General features: G+C 40.6%; 3 protein-coding genes across 3 annotated transcripts in view; all 3 read left to right on the forward strand.

Moving 5' to 3' along the window:
* LOC122402287 overlaps positions 1-21866 on the forward strand; it is a 684713-nt gene that overhangs the window by 661680 nt on the left and 1167 nt on the right. The window lies entirely within an intron of this gene.
* On the forward strand, positions 248-13130 carry LOC122402285 (sodium- and chloride-dependent GABA transporter ine-like). Its single transcript, XM_043404937.1, has 12 exons — positions 248-471; positions 1068-1800; positions 3985-4175; positions 8132-8266; positions 8604-8829; positions 10606-10873; positions 10938-11166; positions 11262-11374; positions 11437-11577; positions 11646-11846; positions 11914-12090; positions 12168-13130. Exons 2-12 carry the CDS (start codon positions 1079-1081, stop codon positions 12339-12341), a joined length of 2577 nt encoding a protein of 858 aa, XP_043260872.1. The 5' UTR covers positions 248-471; positions 1068-1078; the 3' UTR covers positions 12342-13130.
* Positions 13414-21575, forward strand: LOC122402283 (1-phosphatidylinositol 4,5-bisphosphate phosphodiesterase). Its single transcript, XM_043404934.1, has 20 exons — positions 13414-13642; positions 13782-13841; positions 13913-14053; positions 14126-14205; positions 14448-14583; positions 14655-14755; positions 14834-15000; positions 16161-16371; positions 16434-16692; positions 16759-16935; positions 17007-17187; positions 17448-17605; positions 17669-17872; positions 19254-19452; positions 19536-19706; positions 19785-19925; positions 20452-20626; positions 20697-20900; positions 20963-21209; positions 21440-21575. The coding sequence occupies exons 1-20, from the start codon at positions 13472-13474 to the stop codon at positions 21506-21508; spliced, it is 3252 nt and encodes a 1083-aa protein (XP_043260869.1). The 5' UTR covers positions 13414-13471; the 3' UTR covers positions 21509-21575.

The following is a 21866-nucleotide window of genomic DNA, read 5'->3' on the forward strand; positions in this document are numbered from 1 at the left end:
GGTAAGGGGGTCTCCGAGGCCCCATAAAGACGGGCCGAAAAAATCCATTGGGTGAAAGGTCTGTGGCTCGTCCGTGAAAGCACCGAAGCCTTGCAAAGGAGGCCCACCAGGTCCGGAGTCGTAACGATACGCGTATCAGTAGTGTTCGTTGGGACCGCGAGAAGGCACTGTGGATCTAAAAAGCGATAGGCGTGCGTGTGCGTCACGGCTGGTGACGTGCAATCGGCGTGCACAACGCCGTCGCGACGCGACGTCGACGTATCGCAATCGCGTGCAGCCTACGACTGTTCCCGATTTCCGTGGCGTTCTCTCTAAAAAACCCCGTAAATCGCGACGTGTAGTTACGCGTGAACGCGAGGATTCGTGGGTCCGATCTTGGGGCCGGAATTACCAGCCCACGGTACATCGATGGATCCCGGTGACATCGTTGGAATGCAATCGATCCGGTCGGAGCCCTCTTCGATCTGACAGGTGTGTACTCTGACACGTGATCGTGGCGCGTATCTTCGATTCGTAGAAATTCCAAGATCGTAGAGACATCGCCCACGCGAGAAAGAAAAAGAAAAACGTTCGACGAGGAACCGATGTTTTCGATCAGCTCCGTACCCACGTATCTGAATTTCGTCGAACGATGAGACCATCGGTTTTTATAGGTCACTGGTCAATGCTACCTCAACCGGTATTCCACGTCGGATCGTATACAACGCTCGATATGACTTTATCTCCGCGCGATGTTTTATTACACGTATGTTACAAACGGCTGGCGTTGTCAGATAAGAGTAATTACATTTATACGATAATTGAAGATATTACCGATGACAGAGTGTAGTCGTAAAACGTATCAATTTATTCGATAGAATTTATCGCCCGTGAGGTATTTTTCCAGCGGAGAACGTAGGATAGTGGCCAGAGGCTGCGAATGCTTTCGCGGTTCTTCGCGTCAATGAGAATTACCGGAAGTTCGCGCAAGCATTCTGCGTAAATTCCTATCTCTCTCTCTCTCTTTCACTCCCCCTCTCACGGCGTGGTAACTCCACAGTTGTTCCCGTCTCTCTCTCTGTCGGTAGATCGCTATGCCATGATGAATGCCACGGGCAGCAAGAACGCTGTGAACGGCAACGAGACGATCCCAGGCAAGACGAGCCCGCACGGCAACAGCGTCGCCCGTCTCCAGAGCGTGATCGGCAAGCAGAGCAGCTGCGTGCGCAAGATGAGCACGATGCCGGAGGAGGAGGACGCAGGGGACGACGTGGATCCTGACCCGACCAGATCAGGACACCACCAACATCATCACCACGACACCGACTCGGATTCCCCGTCGGAGGAACGAGGACGCCTGCTCTCCGTGCAAGAGCCATCCCGAAGGATCACCATAGCGCCCTGCAACGGCCTGAAAAAGACCATCCCTCGAACGGACAGCAGCAGCAGCAGCATCCACGAGAAGTCCCATCGATTGCAACAGTTGAAACCGAGGGATCAAGAGCCACGAGGAGTGCTCAGATTCAACAGAGGAATCGACTCGCAGAGCGGACGGTACCGTTGCTCGAGCGTCCGCTCCGTCAGGTCTAATCCGACGATGGACGACCATCAGCATCACCAGTATCATCCTCCAGCGGCCAGCTGGGCCTCCATTGTCTTCGCCGATGGGAACGCGCAACCTCACGTCCGGGCGTTCCCCGATTCCGTCTCTATACGTTCTCTAGCATCGATCGGCATGGGCTCTTCCGACGGCCGGAAGCTCACGATACGTAGAGTTCCCACATCGCCGTCGGAGCTGCTTAACATGGTACATCCGCCGCCGTAAGTGAGCCACATTACCTAACGTTCGCGTTTCGACCAAGGACCAGGCTATCAATCATCTCCCGTGGTTCCTCTGCATGCGGTTTCCGGTTCTCGACCTCACCACGCTGTAACGCTCGAGGAATCCTATCTGACGATCGGAGAATCCCGATAGATAAGATACCCCGTTATCGCGACCGTTAGCTGCTTTTTAATCGAGATGATGGCTAATACGCGAGTTGAGAATGATTGATCGTTGTTTGGACAAACGTCCAGTCTGGGAGACAATCTCTCATGACGTTCGCGACCAAGATGTTACGGTACTTTCCAATTTATCTCGTTCCTCTGTTTGATCAGAGTTAGCTTCCGTTATAGAAGAATATTCCAGACGGTAGAGTTCTCTACAATGCTTGGAATATACTTGGAATATAAGATCGACGTTCAGATTTCACGTTTACATCGCGAATACCGTCTAACGAGCAGCCCAAACAACAGGTTTCGTCATCGTGTTGCATAAAAACTGGGCCTAGAGTCCTTTCCGATCAGAACGTTCGCTAAATGCAACTAGGGACCAGTTCCTACTGACAAAGTGGAATGAAATTTCTCAGCTAGAGTCGTTGAACTGATAGAATCATCTTAAAACGCAGTGGTAGTAGAGATCCGACTGTTATGGCTAGTCCAAGTTAGAATTTCGGTGAGAAGAGATGCTTACGAAGCGTGGTCTCGTCATCCAGGGACTGCAATTCCAGCGTATTGTCCCAGAGACGTAAGTGGATAATAGGTGTACAATGTAAGACCATACTTTTGTTACAAGTAGGTGTTCATGCGGTATATTGTTGTAGCTGCCCTGCTTCTTCCATTGAAATCGTAGCGGGACCGTTTAAAGGACCGTAATCGTTGCTCCACATTCGAAGTTCCTATACGCAGCGTTAATGAATTCTGCGTGGAACGGGTCGTTTAATCACCGACCGTAATCGCCAGCATTTATAAGGCTCCGGCTAGGAATTAGTATTCTATATTTTTACCCCCCCTCTGTGAATAATCCCGAGAAGACAAAGAGGATGATTGCTGTGTTAATTCCTTTCGTCAAATGATGCTTCGATAAAATTTGAAAATTTGATAATGACGTAATAATTTACTATTGTCGCCCCTAGCCGGACCCGCCTGGCTGTCCACCATTGTTTCAGCATTGTGAAATATTTCGGAATTTACACAGGTGCGCCGTGTTTATTATCCGGCTACGTCGATTGCCATAACTCTCGCCGTCATACCGCGACATCGTTTCTGCATCTGCCGTGTCGCGAACCATAAAAATTCTTCTTCGTTCGGTACGCTGCTTATATAATACCGAGTGTCAAGGTCCTACGCTTCGTTTGTACCCCTAGTTTCCCACGGTCGTTAATCATAATATGGGCGACTTACGGGGCCCGATTTTCTCTTCTCCTCGGCGACATTTATCAGCCCCGGGTACTGGACACGGTAAATTTTTCGCGTCCTCCTAACGATTTCAATAAATCACGCAGATAAGCTTCGGGATTCTTGGCCAGCTACGGGTGATTAAAGGTAACCGGTTAGGTTAAAAAAGAAACTCGCAAAAGTGGTGAAAAACTCAACCCTTTTCGGTTCTACGTCAAACCGCGAATGGACAATGGAGAAACGATCTTTCGAGCTTTTGTTCTCCTAGAAACGTCTCGATTGACGTGACAGTTTGATAGAAGGCGTGTCATTGATCAAATCGACAGGCAAAACGTGTGTCACCTGGTCGATAAATATGCAACAACTTGCATAATATTGTTCATCCTATATTGTCCTATGGAAATCGAGCGCTCTTTAAATATCTAATTTATGTGGAGTCTCGATCGTTTTATATTCCACGAAGCGAGTCCAAGTGTTAACGTTACAGGAGAATAAATTATTAAAAAATAACATGATACTCTAGGATTAAGAAGTGCCAGTAAGCAAACGAGAGAAGCTAGAAATTGCCAAACTTTCGAGCGTTTAGCTTCTATGGTAAATCAGTAATTCTTCACTCGCGATTCGACGAACGTTTCAGATCATTCGAGGAGAATAAATTATTAAAAACTAACATGATACTCTAGGATTAAGATTGAGAAACGAGAGAAGCTAGAAATTGCCAAACTTTCGAGCGTTTAGCTTCTATGGTAAATCAGTAATTCTTCACTCGCGATTCGACGAACGTTTCAGATCATTCGAGGACGATCTATCGGTGTGCACGAGCCTGGACGATGCAGATGCAGAAGACCTCGGGGATTACAGGCAACCCAGACGACCACACTGGGCCAACAAAGTCCAATTTGTCCTTGCTTGTATCGGTTACTCCGTGGGCCTGGGCAATGTTTGGAGGTTCCCTTATCTGTGCTACAAAAGTGGCGGTGGTGAGTTTCCGTACAATGTATATTATTTATTAATCAACTCGAATTCAAGGTTTATGCAATCTCGATCAACGAATGAAAACATTTTCAATTGCGTGGGTGTCGCGTTTACGATTTATAATGCGCTTCAGCCGTGGAATACCTTTACGAGAACGCTTCTAACGTGTGTTCGTTGAAAACAAATTTGTACGTGCTAGATTGCTGGCTGTGACATACATGTCACGATTAGTGTGCTTGTGATAAAAGTACATACATACGTGTTTATCCTCTGCGCCGTGACCTGCTAAAGATGAACTAATTTCTAAAAAAATATTACAATTATCCTGCATGGTGTTATTCAGAATTATCAGAAAACGATCGATTTAATTTTCAAATTGGTCTAAAGAACCTCAAATAACACGTGTTTATCCTCTGCACCGTGACCCTGCTAAAGATGAACTAATTTCTAAAAAAATATGACAATTATCCTGCATGGTGTTATTCAGAATTATCAGAAAACGATCGATTTAATTTTCAAATTGGTTCGAAGAACCTCAAATAACACGTGTAAAGGAATGAAATTGCAATAGAATGTTGCAACAAAAGAATGAATATTATAGATTATTCTATAACTACATGCTTTACTCTGATAACAGAACGTGCCAACAGTCACGTGTCAGAATAGTGTAACTTTAGATAATCGTGGTTTCTACAAAAGAGCGTCTCAACACACGAAATGGCAATCATGATGGAAACGTATTGCAAACAACGGGAAACGATGCGTTTAAAATTGACAGAAAGGCACGCGACATCAGCGAATAGCTAAAAACTAGGTGAAGGTGACCAAAGATAGAAAAACATGGCGAATCGAAGCATTAAAGTCGTCTTTAAACATTTACAAATTGTTTTCGAGTTAAAACACTTTTGCTTTTTATCAAAAAGCAGAGTCGATAACCTGAAAAACATAATAAAAGTCTTCGCGATAACTCTCGTTAATTAAAAGAACTTTGCAGGACGATTAACCGACTGGAATTAAATTCTACGTTAATCTTTCGAGTATTGAATGTTTCCATATGAAAGCATTTTGTTACTTTTTTATTCAAGTTTAATTATCCCTTTTTTGAGATTATTATTCCAGAGTACAGAGAGTTTGTGTTATGCATCGCGTGACCATTTTGCTGCAACCACATCCCCTTTACGCGACATTCTATGAAATATATAGTTCGAACAAGGGCAGACGTTCTCTCCAGGCCTGTAACGCAAGTGCGTATCGTGTTGCTGGTAATTTTCAAAGTCTGAAAGCATCTCGACGGAGTCCGGACGTGGCGCAATCCGCTCGCGGAACTTGATACATGACCTTGCCGGATCGTAGCTGCACCAGCAACCATAGTAAATGATTTCAATGACACCGGTGGAAATAATCGACGGAGTATCGTTTCAAACGACCGTACGTTAAATTGTACGACCGGAAAACCTGTACGATCTGATTTCTCACGAACAGATGCACGTTTCTCGTCAATTACACGTCGATATTTTACTATGGAGCGAATCCTAGTCCACTCTGATGAAATAAACTTTGCATAGCGAGTACACAGATTCGTACACTTGATTCCATCGTTGCAAACAGAGACCACGGATGATAACATTAATGGGGAACACTGGGATGCATCGAAATGATCATTTCGGTAATCGTGCATCACGAAGTCAAATCAGAGAATGCTGTCTGATTTGTTCGACCAGCGCGCTGTATGTCATTCGTGGAATTAATTTACATACGCGTGAGGTGCACCGACGCGGCACGAATTATTTCAGTGTCACAACCGGAAACAATAATCGTCGCAGTATCTGGGGAACGTGATCGAATATAGCTTATCGTTAAATATTTATGGATGCAGGATAAACGAAAATCTGATTATTAATATATTCGAACTGCAATAATAACAAAATCATGTTCTTAACAAGTCGCGGGTTGTAGTTCCTGTTTTACCCACGCGAAATGCGTAAATAATAACCAGTTTCCTAAACGATCATGTTGATACAGAAACGAATACGTAACCGTCATGGGAAGGAATGCATACAGGGTGTTCGGCCACCTCTAGCAAAAATTTTAATGAGCGATAGTAGAGGCCAAAATAAGACGAAAATCAAGAATACTAATTTGTTGATGGAAGCTTCGTTAAAAAGTTATTAACAATTAAATTCAAAAATTTCAAATCGTTCTGGAAAAATTATTTTCGGTTGCGGGGGTCAACTACAATCATTTTTTATCATTACACATATCTCCGAAATCGTACGCACTTTCGAGAAAAAAATTCCTTACTGAACATCCAATTACGTGCCTTTCAACGGAGAAAAAAAATTGAAAATCGTTGTGGAAAAAATTATTTCCGGTTGCGGGGGTCTACTACAATCAGTTTTTGTCATTAGACATACCCACGAAATCCTGCCCGCTTTCGAGAAAAAAAATAGAGAATGTGTGAAATTATTCGAGAAAATTAAAAAATTGCAAATCGTTCTAAAAAAATTATTTTCGATTGCGGGGATCAATTACAATCATTTTTGGTCAATACATATACCCACGAAATCCTACGCACTTTCGAGAAAAAAATTCCTAATCGAAAATGTAATTTATGGCCAGAAATGTTGTCCGAAAATTTCATGCGGATCTTTAAAATGTCATAACTTCTGAACGGATTGAAGGATTTTAATTTTCAAAAATGCAAACGACGCGTATTTTAATCAAGAATACGTAGAAATTCCGAAAAAAATTCCTTACCAAAAATCTAATGTGTGATCTTTCTGAATGTTCTTTCAAAATTTCATGTGAATCTTTGAAACATCATAACTTGTGAACGGATTGCACGATTTTAATATTTCAAAATGCAAACAACGCGTATTTTGATGAAGAATATGTGAAAATTCGAAAAATATGCAAAAAGTTGATCCTTGACCCCGCAAAATGAGAAAAACCCCATAAAAATGGTCCAATCTTCAAACAGCCATAATTCCTACAATAGTGAATATATTTCAATGAAACTTTTTTCTGAAGTAGAGCTCATAGGTACCTACAAAAAAGTATTGGCCAACTTTTTTGTAGGGCGTCAAACAAAATTATTAAAAATGAAAAACGAATTTTTAAGAAAAATCGACAAGGCAAGTAGGTGCCTAAATTTTTCAGCGAAAAAAAAAAATTTCAAACCGTTCTAAAAAAATTATTTTCGTTTGCGGGGGTCAATTACAATCAGTTTTTGTCATTAGACGTACCCACGAAATCCTGCCCACTTTCGAGAAAAAAAATAGAGAAGGTGTGAAATTATTCGAGAAAATTAAAAAATTGCAAATCGTTGTGGAAAAATTATTTTCGATTGTAGGGTTCAATTGCAGTCATTTTTGGTGAATAGACATACCCCCGAAATCTTGCGCATTTTCGAGAAAAAAATTCAGTAAGGGCGGCACTTTAAACATTAATAACTTTTTAACGAAGATTCCATCAACAAATTGGTATTCTTGATTTTCGTCTTATTTTGGCCTCTACTGTCGCTCATTAAAATTTTTGCTAGAGGTGGCCGAACACCCTGTATATCGAGTATGAAAAAGAATGAAATCTATGTGCCAAAATAAGAAGAATATATTTACGATATGCGAGTGAAGGGAAATATATTTCTGCAATTTGATCGGACTAAATGCTCCTTCCCAAATTAAGTCGTAGTCCACGGGACGGTGATCATCGTTTATTACGAATAAAGAGTTACATCCAGTGACCTTGTTACTGCCCACAGAATGACGATTAACGTTGAGTACTATTACGTACGAGTCGAGTTTAATGCAACCTTTAATAAATCCATATTACAGGCAGATTTAGTAACGACGTTTTTATTCATCGAACAAGTACACTTATGCGCGAAGAGACTGAAAGGAGATGCTTGCAGAAAGGTTTCACCATTTATCACACATGTAATGTCTTTGTTTCGAATTTTCAGGTGTGTTCTTGATACCTTACTTCTTAATACTTATCGTATGTGGAGTACCGTTGTTGTACATGGAACTTAGTATTGGGCAATTCACTCGACGTGGACCGATCGGTGCACTCGGTCAAATTTGTCCCTTGTTCAAAGGTACATTTCATTTAATAAATCTCAGAAATGTTTGATCAAATGTTAGGGAGAATAAACTAATTCGTAATGAGAATAGAAGTTTGGGCACTTTTAATCTAAAAATACTACAAACGACTTAACCGAAGCCTATCTCCAAGATCTTCTCTAAACAGACTACCTTAGACATTTCGTCTGATGTATTACTTTGATACGGAGGGCCCATTTACGAAACTATGTTTGTACAAGAGTTTCGTTCGACGCTGCAATCGGTAGAACAAACGCCTGGTGTTTGGTCAAGCATTTCAAGAATTTCGTACCTCCGAAGAGGAATGTGATTTAATTTTATTTGTTCGAACAGGAGCCGGCTTGTCATCGGTGGTAATATCGTTTTTGATGTCGACCTACCATAATGTGATAATAGCTTACGCTATATATTATTTCTTTGCCGCGTTCAGAGCAAAGCAACCTTGGTCCGACTGCGACCACTCGTGGAACACGTTAGCCTGCTGGCTACCCACCTACAATTTCATCGACAATCGAACACGTCCAAACGCTTCCAGAACGCCATCGGAAGAATTTTTTGAGTAATCAAAAATAAAAGCATATTTTAATTGCTTCCATTAGTCGTGTCTTATCTAGGCACATTTTAAACCCCGATAAAGTTTTCGTATCTTGATTTATTTACTGTGGGCCTGTGGTGCGAAGCCTCTTGGTAAATGTGACTTCTTGGATAGCAATCTTCTCCTATTATCGTAATAATCTCGCCACACGCGCTGACTCATGTACTTTTGTCTACGGTAGATACGAGGGTCTGCTTTCTCACATTACTAACTTTCCTTTGGGTTGTACGATCTGTATTTTATTAGAAAAAACAATAGTTCGGTATCAAATTCTGGTTAACTGATGTAAATAGAAAATTATACTTTCCAATGTTTTAGAACAGTCTAACAACGCGTACTGAAAATAGTAAAACTTTGGACCTGTGTAGTTCCAGAAGTACTCATGCTTTATCCAAAATTCAACCGTCATTGGAAGGGGTAAACCTTCCTCTTTAAAAATGGTTTATGGTTTTTGACGATCGGACTTCCGGTTTTCGAGATATCGTAATTTATGTAAAGGGGGAATTTTTTAAAGGGCGCTTCCCGTGTTACGACTGACCACCAACGCGTATGAAAAATAGTAAAACTTTAGACGAGTGTACTTCCGAAACTACCCACGCTTTATCCAAAATTCAACCGCCATTAGAAGGGGTAAACCTTCCTCTTTAAAAATGCCTTATGGTTTTTGGCGATCGGACTCACCGTTTTCGAGATATCGTAATTTATGTAAAGGGGGAATTTTTTAAAAGGCGCTTCCCGTGTTACGACTGACCACTGACGCCTATCAAAAATACTAAAACTTTAGACCTCTGTAGTTCCGAAACTAGTAGTGTTTTGTTGAAAATTGAGGAATCGTGAGCGGCGGTGAACCTTCCTCTTTGAAATGGCTTTTGGTTTTCGACGATCGGACTTCCGGTTTCGGAGATATCGTAATTTATGTAAAGGGGTATTTTTCTTAATTCGACTATCGCTGTCTTTGTCTGGCGCGTCGGGCCTCTTTGTCGCACGTGCGTGGTGCTGACCTACTCCAATCTCGTGACTCGCGTGACCTACTTCCGCGTAGTATTTCCAAGAATTTACTACGCATTGTTTACTACTCGGGATCAATGAACTCGCGCGAGCGCACCCTTATATCTCCGAAACTAGCCACCGCGTAGACTCGAAACTAAAATCGCTATATCTCCGGAACTAATCACGCTATCCACACTCACGACCTCTCATTTTAAAGGGCATTTCATCCTCTATCCGATGACCATAATTTCTTTTATAATTTATTCTGTCTTCTATATTTTTTTTAACATTTACTTTGACGCTGCACACCTAAATAAGTTTCTTTAATTCAGAATGAATTTAAATAATTGTTTTCAGTGCACGTAGTAGTAACTTGACACTAGAATACGCTAAAATATAGCTTCCCAGTGCTTTCTAAGCAACTCTAATTTTTACTCTCTACGCTTTGCATGCTCACTGGACTCTTTAACACTCGGTCTCTCTTCTTGCTAAGTCCTGTCTAGACAGACTCAAACAGAACTCTCTCATCGACTCTAACAAACTGCACCCTTTCCGTTCCACACTTGTCATACTTGGGGGGGGCCTTCGCCCTCGCGTACGTACAAACATAAGCGCCCACTCAACCATTCCTTGAACTCTATGTCAGTCACACTTTTCCTCGTAATAAATGCATTTCCACGAGCTTTAAATAATTTTAAATTAAATTCTTTTATATGTAGCATTAATAAAGCGTCGTTTCTGATAATCCAGCAACAAGGTACTCCAGATCAGTAAAGGGATCGAAGAGTCAGGAGCACTAAGATGGGAGCTAGTCGCGTGTTTGATCACCGCCTGGATCCTCGTGTACTTCTCCGTATGGAAGTCCATAAAATCGTCAGCGCAAGTCAGATACATCACCGCAACCCTGCCGTTCCTTTTAATCGTCGTCTTCCTGGCACGATCCCTCACCCTCGAAGGCGCCGACAAGGGCCTACAATTCTTCTTTCATCCCCGCTGGGAGCTCCTCGGCGACGCGAAAGTAACACGTCATTTGTTACGCAAACTTTCAAGGATCGATCGTTATTCTCTCGTTTGATTGTTAGGTATGGATCAACGCGGCGGCCCAAATCTTCAATTCCGTGGGCATAGCGTTCGGCTCGATGATATGTTTCGCGAGTTACAACAAGTTCCACAACACCATCCTCGTGGATAGTGTTGCAGTCTCGCTTATAAACGCATTTAGTAGCCTGCTGGTTGGAATATTCTCGTTCGCGACGATCGGTAACATCGCTGTGGAGCAGAATATGTCCGTCGAGGCTGTTTTGACTGATGGTACGTGAAGCTAATGGCGATTATTTTAATTTCTCGCTGAAGATAACATCGAAGGAAGACGGAAAGTTGCAGTAAGTTAATAATTTCTGTTCAAGGACCTGGTTTGGTGTTCGTCGTCTACCCTCAAGCGCTAGCCAAGATGCCAGCGTCGCAGCTCTGGGCAGTATTATTTTTCTTTATGCTAGTCTGCCTCTCTTTGAACAGTCAGGTACGTGGAAAACTTGTTAATACAAATTAACACCGATTATAATTATTTCAAATGGATTTTAGTTCGCTATAGTGGAGGTGGTTGTGACTTCGATCCAAGATGGCTTCCCTCGATGGGTGAAACGTCATCTCGTGTGCCACGAAATGCTGGTCCTCTTAGTATGCGCCATATCGTTTCTGTTTGGTCTGCCCAACATCACTCAGGTTAACAAACTCTTCATTCTTTCTCTTTTATTCTTATTCGTATTTTTATCGATGATTTTTATTTACAGGGTGGTATTTACTTCTTCCAACTGATAGATCACTACGCAGCCTCGATATCGATCATGTTTCTAGCCTTCTTCGAGGTGATAGCGATATCCTGGTTTTACGGTGTGAGACGGCTGTCGAACAATGTGAAGGAAATGACTGGTCGAGTGCCGTCAGTGTACTTCCGGTTTTGCTGGCTCGTCGCGGCGCCTCTGCTGATTATGGTAAATTTCTAATAATTATAAGGAGCTTTTCTACGTAATGATTTTGATACATTCTGATCGTTTCCAGGCTGTGTGGGTGTTTAGTTTAATCGATTACGAACCACCTACTTATCGAAACGGGGAGTACGAGTACCCATGGTGGGCAGAGGCGATTGGATGGGGAATATCATCTCTCTCCCTCATTTGCATCCCCGCTTTCGCCATCTACGAGTTCGTCAAAGCGAACGGTGACACTTGCTCGGAGGTATTTAGAAAAAATTTTGAAATCCCCATGGAACCAAGAGTTCTGATGCAAAATTTAAATGCAACTGGGTCTTTCAGAAATTTCGAAACGCCATCAAGCCTCATTTCGAAGCGTGCAAGATCTGTGGCCAGGAATACTGCACCGAGCCTATTCACAATTACGAGGATGAGATTGTCAAGGAGCTTCAACACGATACCAACACCCCGATACAACTTAACACCAGTATTCTTTTACCGAAACCTCAGACATGATCCAGAGAAGCAACGAAGATCGAAATCTCGCGTACCATTAAACGTACAGCGTGTTTTTAATAGCAAGTTTAGAGTGAAGTCTGAACGTGTGGCGAACCGTAATCCCACTTGCAAGAGTTTCTTTTCTCGTGTCTTCCTTTTTCCCAATTATACTCTTGCAAGTAGGAATATGACATAAGTGTCTGATCGAGAATTCTGAGACTCCAATTTCGAAATTGAAAGGCCTTGTGACCGGTGCAGTGCATCACTTTTTAAAAAGAACTGTACTCTGTACTGAACCGAATCTCTCTAATGAAAATGAATATTTGTGAGTCAGTGTACAGATCGACATTAATTCTCGTTACGTAATATTAACACATTACCGACCGATAGCCTATTAATCGACTTTTTTACCGACCAACATTTACCGACCGATAAAACAGTTGATTAATATCGGTCGGTAAGCGTTGGCCGGTAAAACAGTCGATTAATAGGCTACCGGTCGGTAAAGTGTTAAAAATAGAACTGTACGACTCGAAATTGATATTATATCATGCTGTAAACCTTACAGGTTGAAGGTAGAAGATAGTTAAACGCACTGCAATTAACAATCGCTGTACCATATAGACGACGATAAGTAGAAACGAGTACAAATGCTAACATTAACACATTATCACAATTTATACAATTTATCAAGTAAGTAGCGACGATGGTAGACGGCCGTAGGGGTAAAAGAACGAATAATTATCGCATAAAATAGCAAAACACCGTACAAAGCCAAATTGTCAGTAATAGAAGCGTGTTAAGCACACTAGCCTGTAATAAATTATTACAATCGTCGTTTGTAAATATATTTTTGTAGTTTTAACAACTGTAAACACGATGTAAATGTACGAATAAAAGGATTTCGACAAAATGATTTGTTTTTTCATAATAAACCTGCAAAGGAAACCTTAATAAACGTATCGAACTTATGTAAGTTGAAGACTGCTTCGAAACGAATCCCCATACGTTAAATTGGATTAGCTTAATTGCGTTATGTGCCTACGGAGCGGAGTTTCACGGCGGGATCTGGTCATTCGAGTCTCATGCAACCCCAAGTTCGCTTCAAGGCAACCTGCAGAAGCTGAGGAGAGAAAAACGAGGGGAAGATGACGAAAAAGTTCGAGTTCAATTGGCTAATAGAGGTGCCGGAGCTGTTGAGAAACGGCTCTGTGTTCGATCGATGGTTCGAGGACAAGGAAACGACGGAATTCGAGCCGAGTTGCATGTTCAAAGTCGACGAATACGGGTTTTTTATCTATTGGAAGAGCGAAGGGAAGGTACCACGAGCTTGAAACCTTGAAATCTAACCATAGATGCTAATAGAACACGTTCACGTAGCTTTTAATAAAGAAATTAAATGTTCGAGTACACGGTAGTTTAGACGAATGATTTATAGCTGGGAAATTTGTTATGTAGGACGGGGACGTGATAGAGTTGGCCCAGGTGAGCGACATTCGTTACGGTGGCACGCCAAAGGTAAATCTGATCGAGAAATTCCGATTAACATTTAGTTTGGGCATCCACGTAACAAGCATTGAATGTTTTAGGACCCTAAATTATGCAACAAAGTAGGGAAACACGGGTCGATGGAGCAGGTGGACGAAAAAAGCTTGACTATATGCTCGGGCATCGATTACACGAATATTCATTATCAACACATAATTTGTGCAGACGCTCAAACAGCCAAGGTAATGATAATGATAATGAGAAGCTTTATCGAGTACTTATGAGCCTTTCAACGATGAATATGATTGTTCAAGGATTGGCAAGCTGGTCTGCGATTAATTACCCATAACACGAAAGCTTCCAACGTTTGTCCCACGATTCAGCTTATGAAACAGTACGTATCATAGTCTTCAACCCTTTTTAAATGACTTTAGGTCGATGAACGTTTTGTAACAGAGATTGTAAGAATTGTGAACGATTCTTACGGTGTACTGATAGGAACTAGAACTCAAAATCGTCTGAAAAGTCGTCTGAGCGAGCCCTGGCTCGTGATGTTTACGTTTCGGGCCAAAATCATCACGAGACTCGTTAAAAGGGTTAATTTTAAATTGTAATCTGTTTGTTTAATTGACCCAGTTGGATGAGGCTGAGTTTCCAAGTGGATCCCAAAGGAAAAGTGCCAGTGAAAGTTATATCTAAGACCTTTGCTTCCGGAAAAACGGAGAAACTTGTGTATCAATGTCTATCGGACTTAGGCTTGCCCAGTGGAAAAGTAAGGAAAAACGTTCGAAAAAAGCTATTTTCAGAATGAATTTTGATGCTTGGTAACTTCGTCGATTTCAGAGCGACAAGATAGAGCCAAAGGACTTCACTTTCGATAAGTTTAAAACTCTGTATTTCAAAATTTGCCCCCGAAACGACATCGAAGAACTATTTCAATCGATGCAAGTATTATTTTAAAGAATTCTATAATATTTTAAGCACTGTCCTGCATTTATTAACGTTAGAGTGATGTGATTTAGAACGAAGGGGAAGTCGGATACGATCAGTTTGGGCCAACTTGTGCAATTCATGAACGAGAAACAGAGAGATCCTAGACTGAACGAAATTTTGTATCCTCTTTACGACGAGAAACGATGCACGGAAATAATTAACGATTACGAGGAAGATGAGAAAGCAAAGGGTGCAAGTAAGTTTATTTTGACTGCTTTTTAATTTCAATTAGAGAATATAATGACACAATTTCTTCGAATTTTTATTAACAGTTTATTAATAACTGTAGTTACCTCCTCCCTCCTTCATTTCCGGTATATACTAAACTTTCAACATAAAAATATTAATTCATCATATAGTGTTCGAGGTAAAACTCCTCGTATTGAAATAATAAATGAAAATAATAAATAAATCAAAATTTAATTGAATATAAATTATATGGAAAAAATATAATGGATAAAATTATTCTTATAAATCTAATTGGTAAATATTCAACTATAAAAATTATTGTAAATTGTCTTCTAAAACATTCAGTCTTAATAATAAATGAAAATAATAAATTAATGAAAGTTTAATTGAATATAAATTATGTCCAAAAAATATAATAGATAAAATTATTCTTATATTAATTAGATTAATTGATGAATATTCAGCTATAAAAATCATTGTAAATTGTCTTCTAAAATATTCGGTATTAAATACTGAAATTAATTCAGGTTCTCCTTCAATTAAATCAAATGGAGTACGATTTAATTCAATTGATATACTTAAAATAAATAAACAATATAAAGGAGATAAAAAGATAAAAAATTCAATATATTTTTGAAATATAATAAAATTATAAATGAATAAGCAATATAAAGGAGATAAAAAAATGTTCAATTAATATACTTAAAATAAATAAACAATAATAAAGAAGATAAAAAGATAAAAAATTCAATATATTTTTGAAATATAATAAAATTATAAAATGAATAAACAATATAAAGGAGATACAAAAATATTCAATTAATATACTTGAAATAAATAAGCAATATAAAGGAGATGAAACAATAATATAAAAAAATATTCAATTAATATAGTTACAATAAATAAACAATATAAAGGAGATACAAAAATATTCAATTAATATACTTAAAATAAATAAACAATAATAAAGAAGATAAAAAGATAAAAAATTCAATATATTTTTGAAACATAATAAAATTATAAAATGAAAATCCTTCCGTTAAAATTATTATAATTAATAACTAATTTCATAAGAAATTGATCGTGCAATTTTTATGTTGTAAGTCTTCCTAGCGTTTAAAACCCTTCTTTCGGGAAAATTATCGTGCAATTTTTTATATTTAACAGAGAATTTAACGAAAGAGGGGTTCATTCGTTATTTGATGTCCGATGAAAATGCTCCAGTGTTTCTGGACAAACTGGAAGAGTGGATGGACATGGACCAACCCCTCGCTCATTACTATATCAATTCTAGCCATAACACCTATCTCAGTGGCAGACAAATAGGTGGCAAAAGTACTGTAGAGATGTATAGACAAGTGTTACTGGCTGGCTGCAGGTATCATTTAATTCTTTATCAAATAAAAACACTTAATTATAGAAAATTACACGATTCATTAGGTGCGTGGAACTCGATTGCTGGGACGGAAAAGGGGAGGACGAGGAGCCAATAATAACTCACGGAAAAGCTATGTGCACCGACATCCTCTTCAAAGACGTCATATACGCTTTAAGAGACACTGCATTCGTGACCTCGGAGTACCCCATAATCCTCAGCTTCGAGAACCACTGTTGCCTCAAACAGCAATACAAATTAGCAAAATACTGCGACGAAATCCTGGGCGATCTGTTGCTGAAGGAACCTCTGAAAGACTACCCGGTACTTTCTCTATATTTAACACGAAAGAGACTTGTTTGTTTTCTAATTGCATGTGAATTGACGCAGCTGGAGCCTGGACATCCTCTTCCACCGCCCAGCGCGCTGAAACGCAAGATACTGATCAAGAACAAGAGACTTAAGCCGGAAGTGGAGAAGGTGGAGCTAGAGCTGTTCCGTTCGGGGCAGTTCGAGGCGAAGGACGAAGTTGTCGAAGACCCTAACGCACCTCCAGCTCCGCCAAAGGTTCTACCACCTTGAAAATTGCTTTTACAGGCTGGGGAAAGTGTTCAAATAATTGGAGAAAATGATTGCAGGAGGAAGTGCCTCCGGAAGCTCCTCCGCCAGCTGAAGGAGCTGCACCTGGCGAACCTGGCGCTGAGGGTGAAGCTCCTCCGATTCAGTACACTGGCAGCACCATGGCTTGCCATCCTTGGCTCTCATCGATGATCAATTATGCTCAGCCTATCAAGTTTCAGAGCTTCGAAACTGCTGAAAGTCTGTAAAATACCTTACTTCCTATTAACCCTTTGCACTCCGAATTATGTTTCAATTTTGTTAGCAGAAGCTCCCCAACGCCTTTAAGTAGTTTTATTTGAAATTTACCTGTTTCAAGTGTACGGAACCTCTTTGGTTTCGACGAAGGAGCTGCTGAGATAAAAATTTACGTCGAATCACACTCGACATAGGATTGCAAAGGGTTAAAAGTTGAATTCCTAGTGAATGATAAAAAAAACTAGATATTACCGTTGTTACAGAGAAGAATATCTACCACAACATGTCCTCGTTCTCGGAGACAGCAGCTCTGAATTATCTAAAGACCCATTCGGTGGAGTTTGTTAATTACAACAAGCGTCAAATGAGTCGAATCTATCCGAAGGGTACAAGAGCTGATTCGTCGAATTACATGCCTCAGGTCACTTAATTACTAATTTAAACACACATGCTGATAGCTTTCACGTTGTTTATGGTGATTCAGGTGTTCTGGAACGCGGGTTGTCAAATGGTGGCGCTGAATTTTCAAACCCCAGACTTGCCTATGCAATTGAATCAAGGAAAGTTTGAGTTTAACGCGACAACAGGGTATTTGTTGAAGCCGGAATTCATGAGGAGGCCCGACAAGGTCTTCGATCCCTTTTCTGAGGACGTGGATGGTGTCATCACGGCTCAATGCTCCGTCCAGGTACGTGAAAGTAACAATAGTGATCGATAGACTGCGGATCTTTATGCAAATTCATATTTTTATTAATAGAATTAATGAAATGGGTGTATTGTAGCCTTAAATATAATAATTCGTATCTTACTTGAAATATTTCTTATATTTTTGCACATTAACACTTTACCGACCGATATTAATCGACTGTTTTACCGACTAACGCTTACCGACTGATAGCCTATTAATCAACTGTTTTACCGGCTAACGCTTACCGACTGATAGCCGATTAATCAACTGTTTTATCGGTCGGTAAAGTGTTAAGTGCATTCTGTAGTTTCTTGAGAATTAAAATTCTCCATAAATGCATAAACATCCGCGGTCTAGTGATCAAGATTGGGTCAATGTTGTTTTGTGGAGGCTCACAGAGGGATGGAGACTTTGATAGGGAGATTAGGACATTGTAACAGTGACAGGGACCTTGACAGAGAGACATTGGCCCTGTAACAGTGATGGAGGCATTGACAGAGACAAAATAGGGGTAGAAACAGAAACAGAAACTCTGACAGAGAGAGAGACAGGACCTATTCTGCCTATTTCTACCACCCTTCCCTTTTCTAGCTTCTACTTTATTCTAAAAATGATTAAAACTACTGACAGAGGGATGGGAGACGTTGATAGGGAGATTCCTGGGGCCTTGTAGCACTTGTGGGAGGCAAAATAGGGGTAGAAACAGAAACAGAAACTCTGACAGAGAGAGAGGAAGGACCTGTTCCACCTATTTCTACCACCCTTCCCTTTTCTAGCTTCTACTTTATTCTAAAAATGATTAAAACTACTGACAGAGGGATGGGAGACTTTGATAGGGAGATTCCTGGGGTCTTGTAGCACTTGTGGAGGCAAAATAGGGGTAGAAACAGAAACAGAAACTCTGACAGAGAGAGAGACAGGACCTATTCTGCCTATTTCTACCACCCTTCCCTTTTCTAGCTTCTACTTTATTCTAAAAATGATTAAAACTACTGACAGAGGGATGGAGACTTTGATAGGGAGATCCTAGGGCCTTGTAGCACTTGTGGGAGGCAAAATAGGGGTAGAAACAGAAACAGAAACTCTGACAGAGAGAGAGGAAGGACCTATTCTGCCTATTTCTACCACCCTTCCCTTTTCTAGCTTCTACTTTATTCTAAAAATGATTAAAACTACTGACAGAGGGATGGGAGACTTTGATAGGGAGATTCCTGGGGTCTTGTAGCACTTGTGGAGGCAAAATAGGGGTAGAAACAGAAACAGAAACTCTGACAGAGAGAGAGGAAGGACCTATTCCACCTATTTCTACTATCCTCTCCTTTTCTAGCTTCTATTTTACTCTAAAAATGATTGAAACTGACAAAATCTGGCTGTTTTCTAGGTGATAGCAGGTCAATTTTTGTCTGACAAGAAGGTGGGCACCTACGTTGAGGTGGACATGTACGGTTTGCCAGCAGACACCATTAAAAAGGAATTCAGGACACGTATGGTCCCTGCAAATGGTTTGAACCCAGTTTACAACGAGGAACCGTTCCTTTTTCGAAAAGTTGTGCTACCTGACTTGGCTGTACTTCGACTAGGTAACTAGACCAAACGATCAAAGACAGAAATGGACCAAAAATTCTGATATCTGTTGATTTTCTCTAATTTTTTGGTTGTTTAGGAGTCTATGAAGAGAGTGGAAAGTTGTTGGGTCAGCGTATCTTGCCTCTGGACGGTCTTCAAGCCGGATACAGGCACATATCGCTGAAGACTGAAGCAAATTTCCCTATGGCGCTGCCCATGCTGTTCTGCAACATCGAGCTGAAGATTTACGTGCCCGATGGATTCGAAGGTGATATCGCGGACGAGTTGGCAGAAATAGAAGTGTAGTTCGATGACTGTGACTCGAGACGGTTTTCACCGCTTCCAGACTTCATGGCTGCTCTGTCGGACCCGGGTGGATTCAGCAAAGGAGCGGAGAAACAGGCGGAGACGATGAAAGGGCTTGGAATCGAGCAAACGGACGCCAAAGCTGAGGCCAAGAAGAAAAAAGAAGAGGAAGCTAAGAAGGGTATTAAGAATTTTAACCATTTGCACTCCGAATTATAGTTGAATTTTGTTACCAGACTATCCAACGCTTTTAAGTGTTTTATTTGAAGCTTACGTTAACCAAAAAATAGGAGAATTTAAACAAATTCTATTAACACTTTACCGACAGATAGCGTACTAATCAACTTCTTTACCGACCAACGCTTACCGACCGATAAAACAGTCGATTAATAGGCTATCAGTCGGTAAGTGTTAGCCGGTAAAACAGTCGATTAATAGGCTATCGGTCGGTAAAGTGTTAAATATCTGTTTCATTTACGCTACTGAAGTATTTTGTAAGTTTCGAGTATCTCTTTGGTTTGAATTTGAAAGAATGTAGAGTCACACTCGACATGGGAGGGCAAAGGGTTAAGTAAATCTCATTTGTGATCGGTCAAAGGAACGAAATGAGTCCTTCGATCGCCTCGATTTGAATTTTGATTAATTTTAATTGGTAAACTTGCATTTTTGCCAGTGTTTACGAATGCTAAGTTCTTGTTGATTTGCAGAGGAGTATAAACCGGAACCAATTACGCTGGACACGCTACGAAAGGAGAAAACGTTCAAGCTGGGGAAAAAACAGCAAAAGGAGCAGGACACGATGAAGAAGAAGCATCTGAAGGAACGACAGACGATGCAGAAGAATCACTGCGCCGCCATTGATAAATTGGTCAAAGGAAAAGAGTACGTAATTGGAAAATGCTGGAAATTGCTATGGCGGCTAATCTTGGGAAATAAATTTCATATTTTCCAGTAAGAACGCGTTGGTGCAGGATGCCAACGTGAAGAAGGTAGTGAGCGAGCAAACCGCCCAATGGTCGTCCATGGTGGAACGACAACGGAAAGAGGAGTGGGAGTTGTTGAAGAATCACACGGATGCTGCTCGAGAGGAATTCAAAAAATTGATCGATGTGGTGCAAGCTGGACAGGTTAAGCAATTGCAGGCGAAACACGACAAGTACGTGCATCAGCATGATTTCGTTCAAATTGAGATTGAAAGATTTTCCTGTCTACTTTTAGAGATATCAAAGAAATGAACGCGAATCAAGTGAAGGTATCTGTGGAGACAGCTAAAGAAGTGATGAACGATAAAGCGTTGAAGACGAAGGGTGACAAGGATCGTCGTATTCGTGAGAAGAAGGAACAGAATACGAAGAAGTTCATGCAGGAGAGGAAGAACGTGCAGATCAAACAGGGTCGCGAGAAGGAGAAGCTGAAAGTTAGCCACGAGAAACAGGTGGCTGGATTGGACGGAGAGATCGACTCGGTAATTTTTGTGGAATTCTCCTTTGAATTGAAGTTTTCTTATTTTTAACACATTACCGACCGATAGCCTATTAATCGACTGTTTTACCGGCCAACGCTTACCGACCGATAACCTATTAATCGACTGTTTTATCGGTCGGTAAGCGTTGGTCGGTAAAGAAGTTGATTAATAGGCTACCGGTCGGTAAAGTGTTAAACACAGGACGATACTTAAAGATTTCTCTGTTCCAGACTATCGAAATGTACAAGAACGAAGCGATTCAATACGACTTGTCCTCCAAGACAGAATTTTTCGTATGAATGTTGGGACCTGTGGACATTATACATATTTCTACCTTTCATTTGATACTTTTCTTTATACGATACTTAATACATGTGTAGCATTTTTTAACAGTGAATCTACGCGTAAGGGTTCTTCTTTCGAATTGTTACGATAAAAAATTCTGTAGAAACTTGTAATTACTTTATTATCCCTTTGTACAGTTATAATGCATTCTATGTACAACACCCGTTAATTGTTAAGTATTACACGCTAATTTGAACTGAAAATCTTGTATTATCATTACCCAATAAATAGGCCCTAAATAGTAATGATTTTGGGGGCTAAAAACCCTAACTCGTTTGTGCGTAAACGCTTCTTTTTAACAATCTGAAAGGT

Source organism: Colletes gigas, unplaced genomic scaffold (assembly GCF_013123115.1).
Source record: "Colletes gigas isolate AHSC1104 unplaced genomic scaffold, ASM1312311v1 Colletes_gigas_Sc00034, whole genome shotgun sequence".
Lineage (NCBI taxonomy): Eukaryota > Metazoa > Arthropoda > Insecta > Hymenoptera > Colletidae > Colletes > Colletes gigas.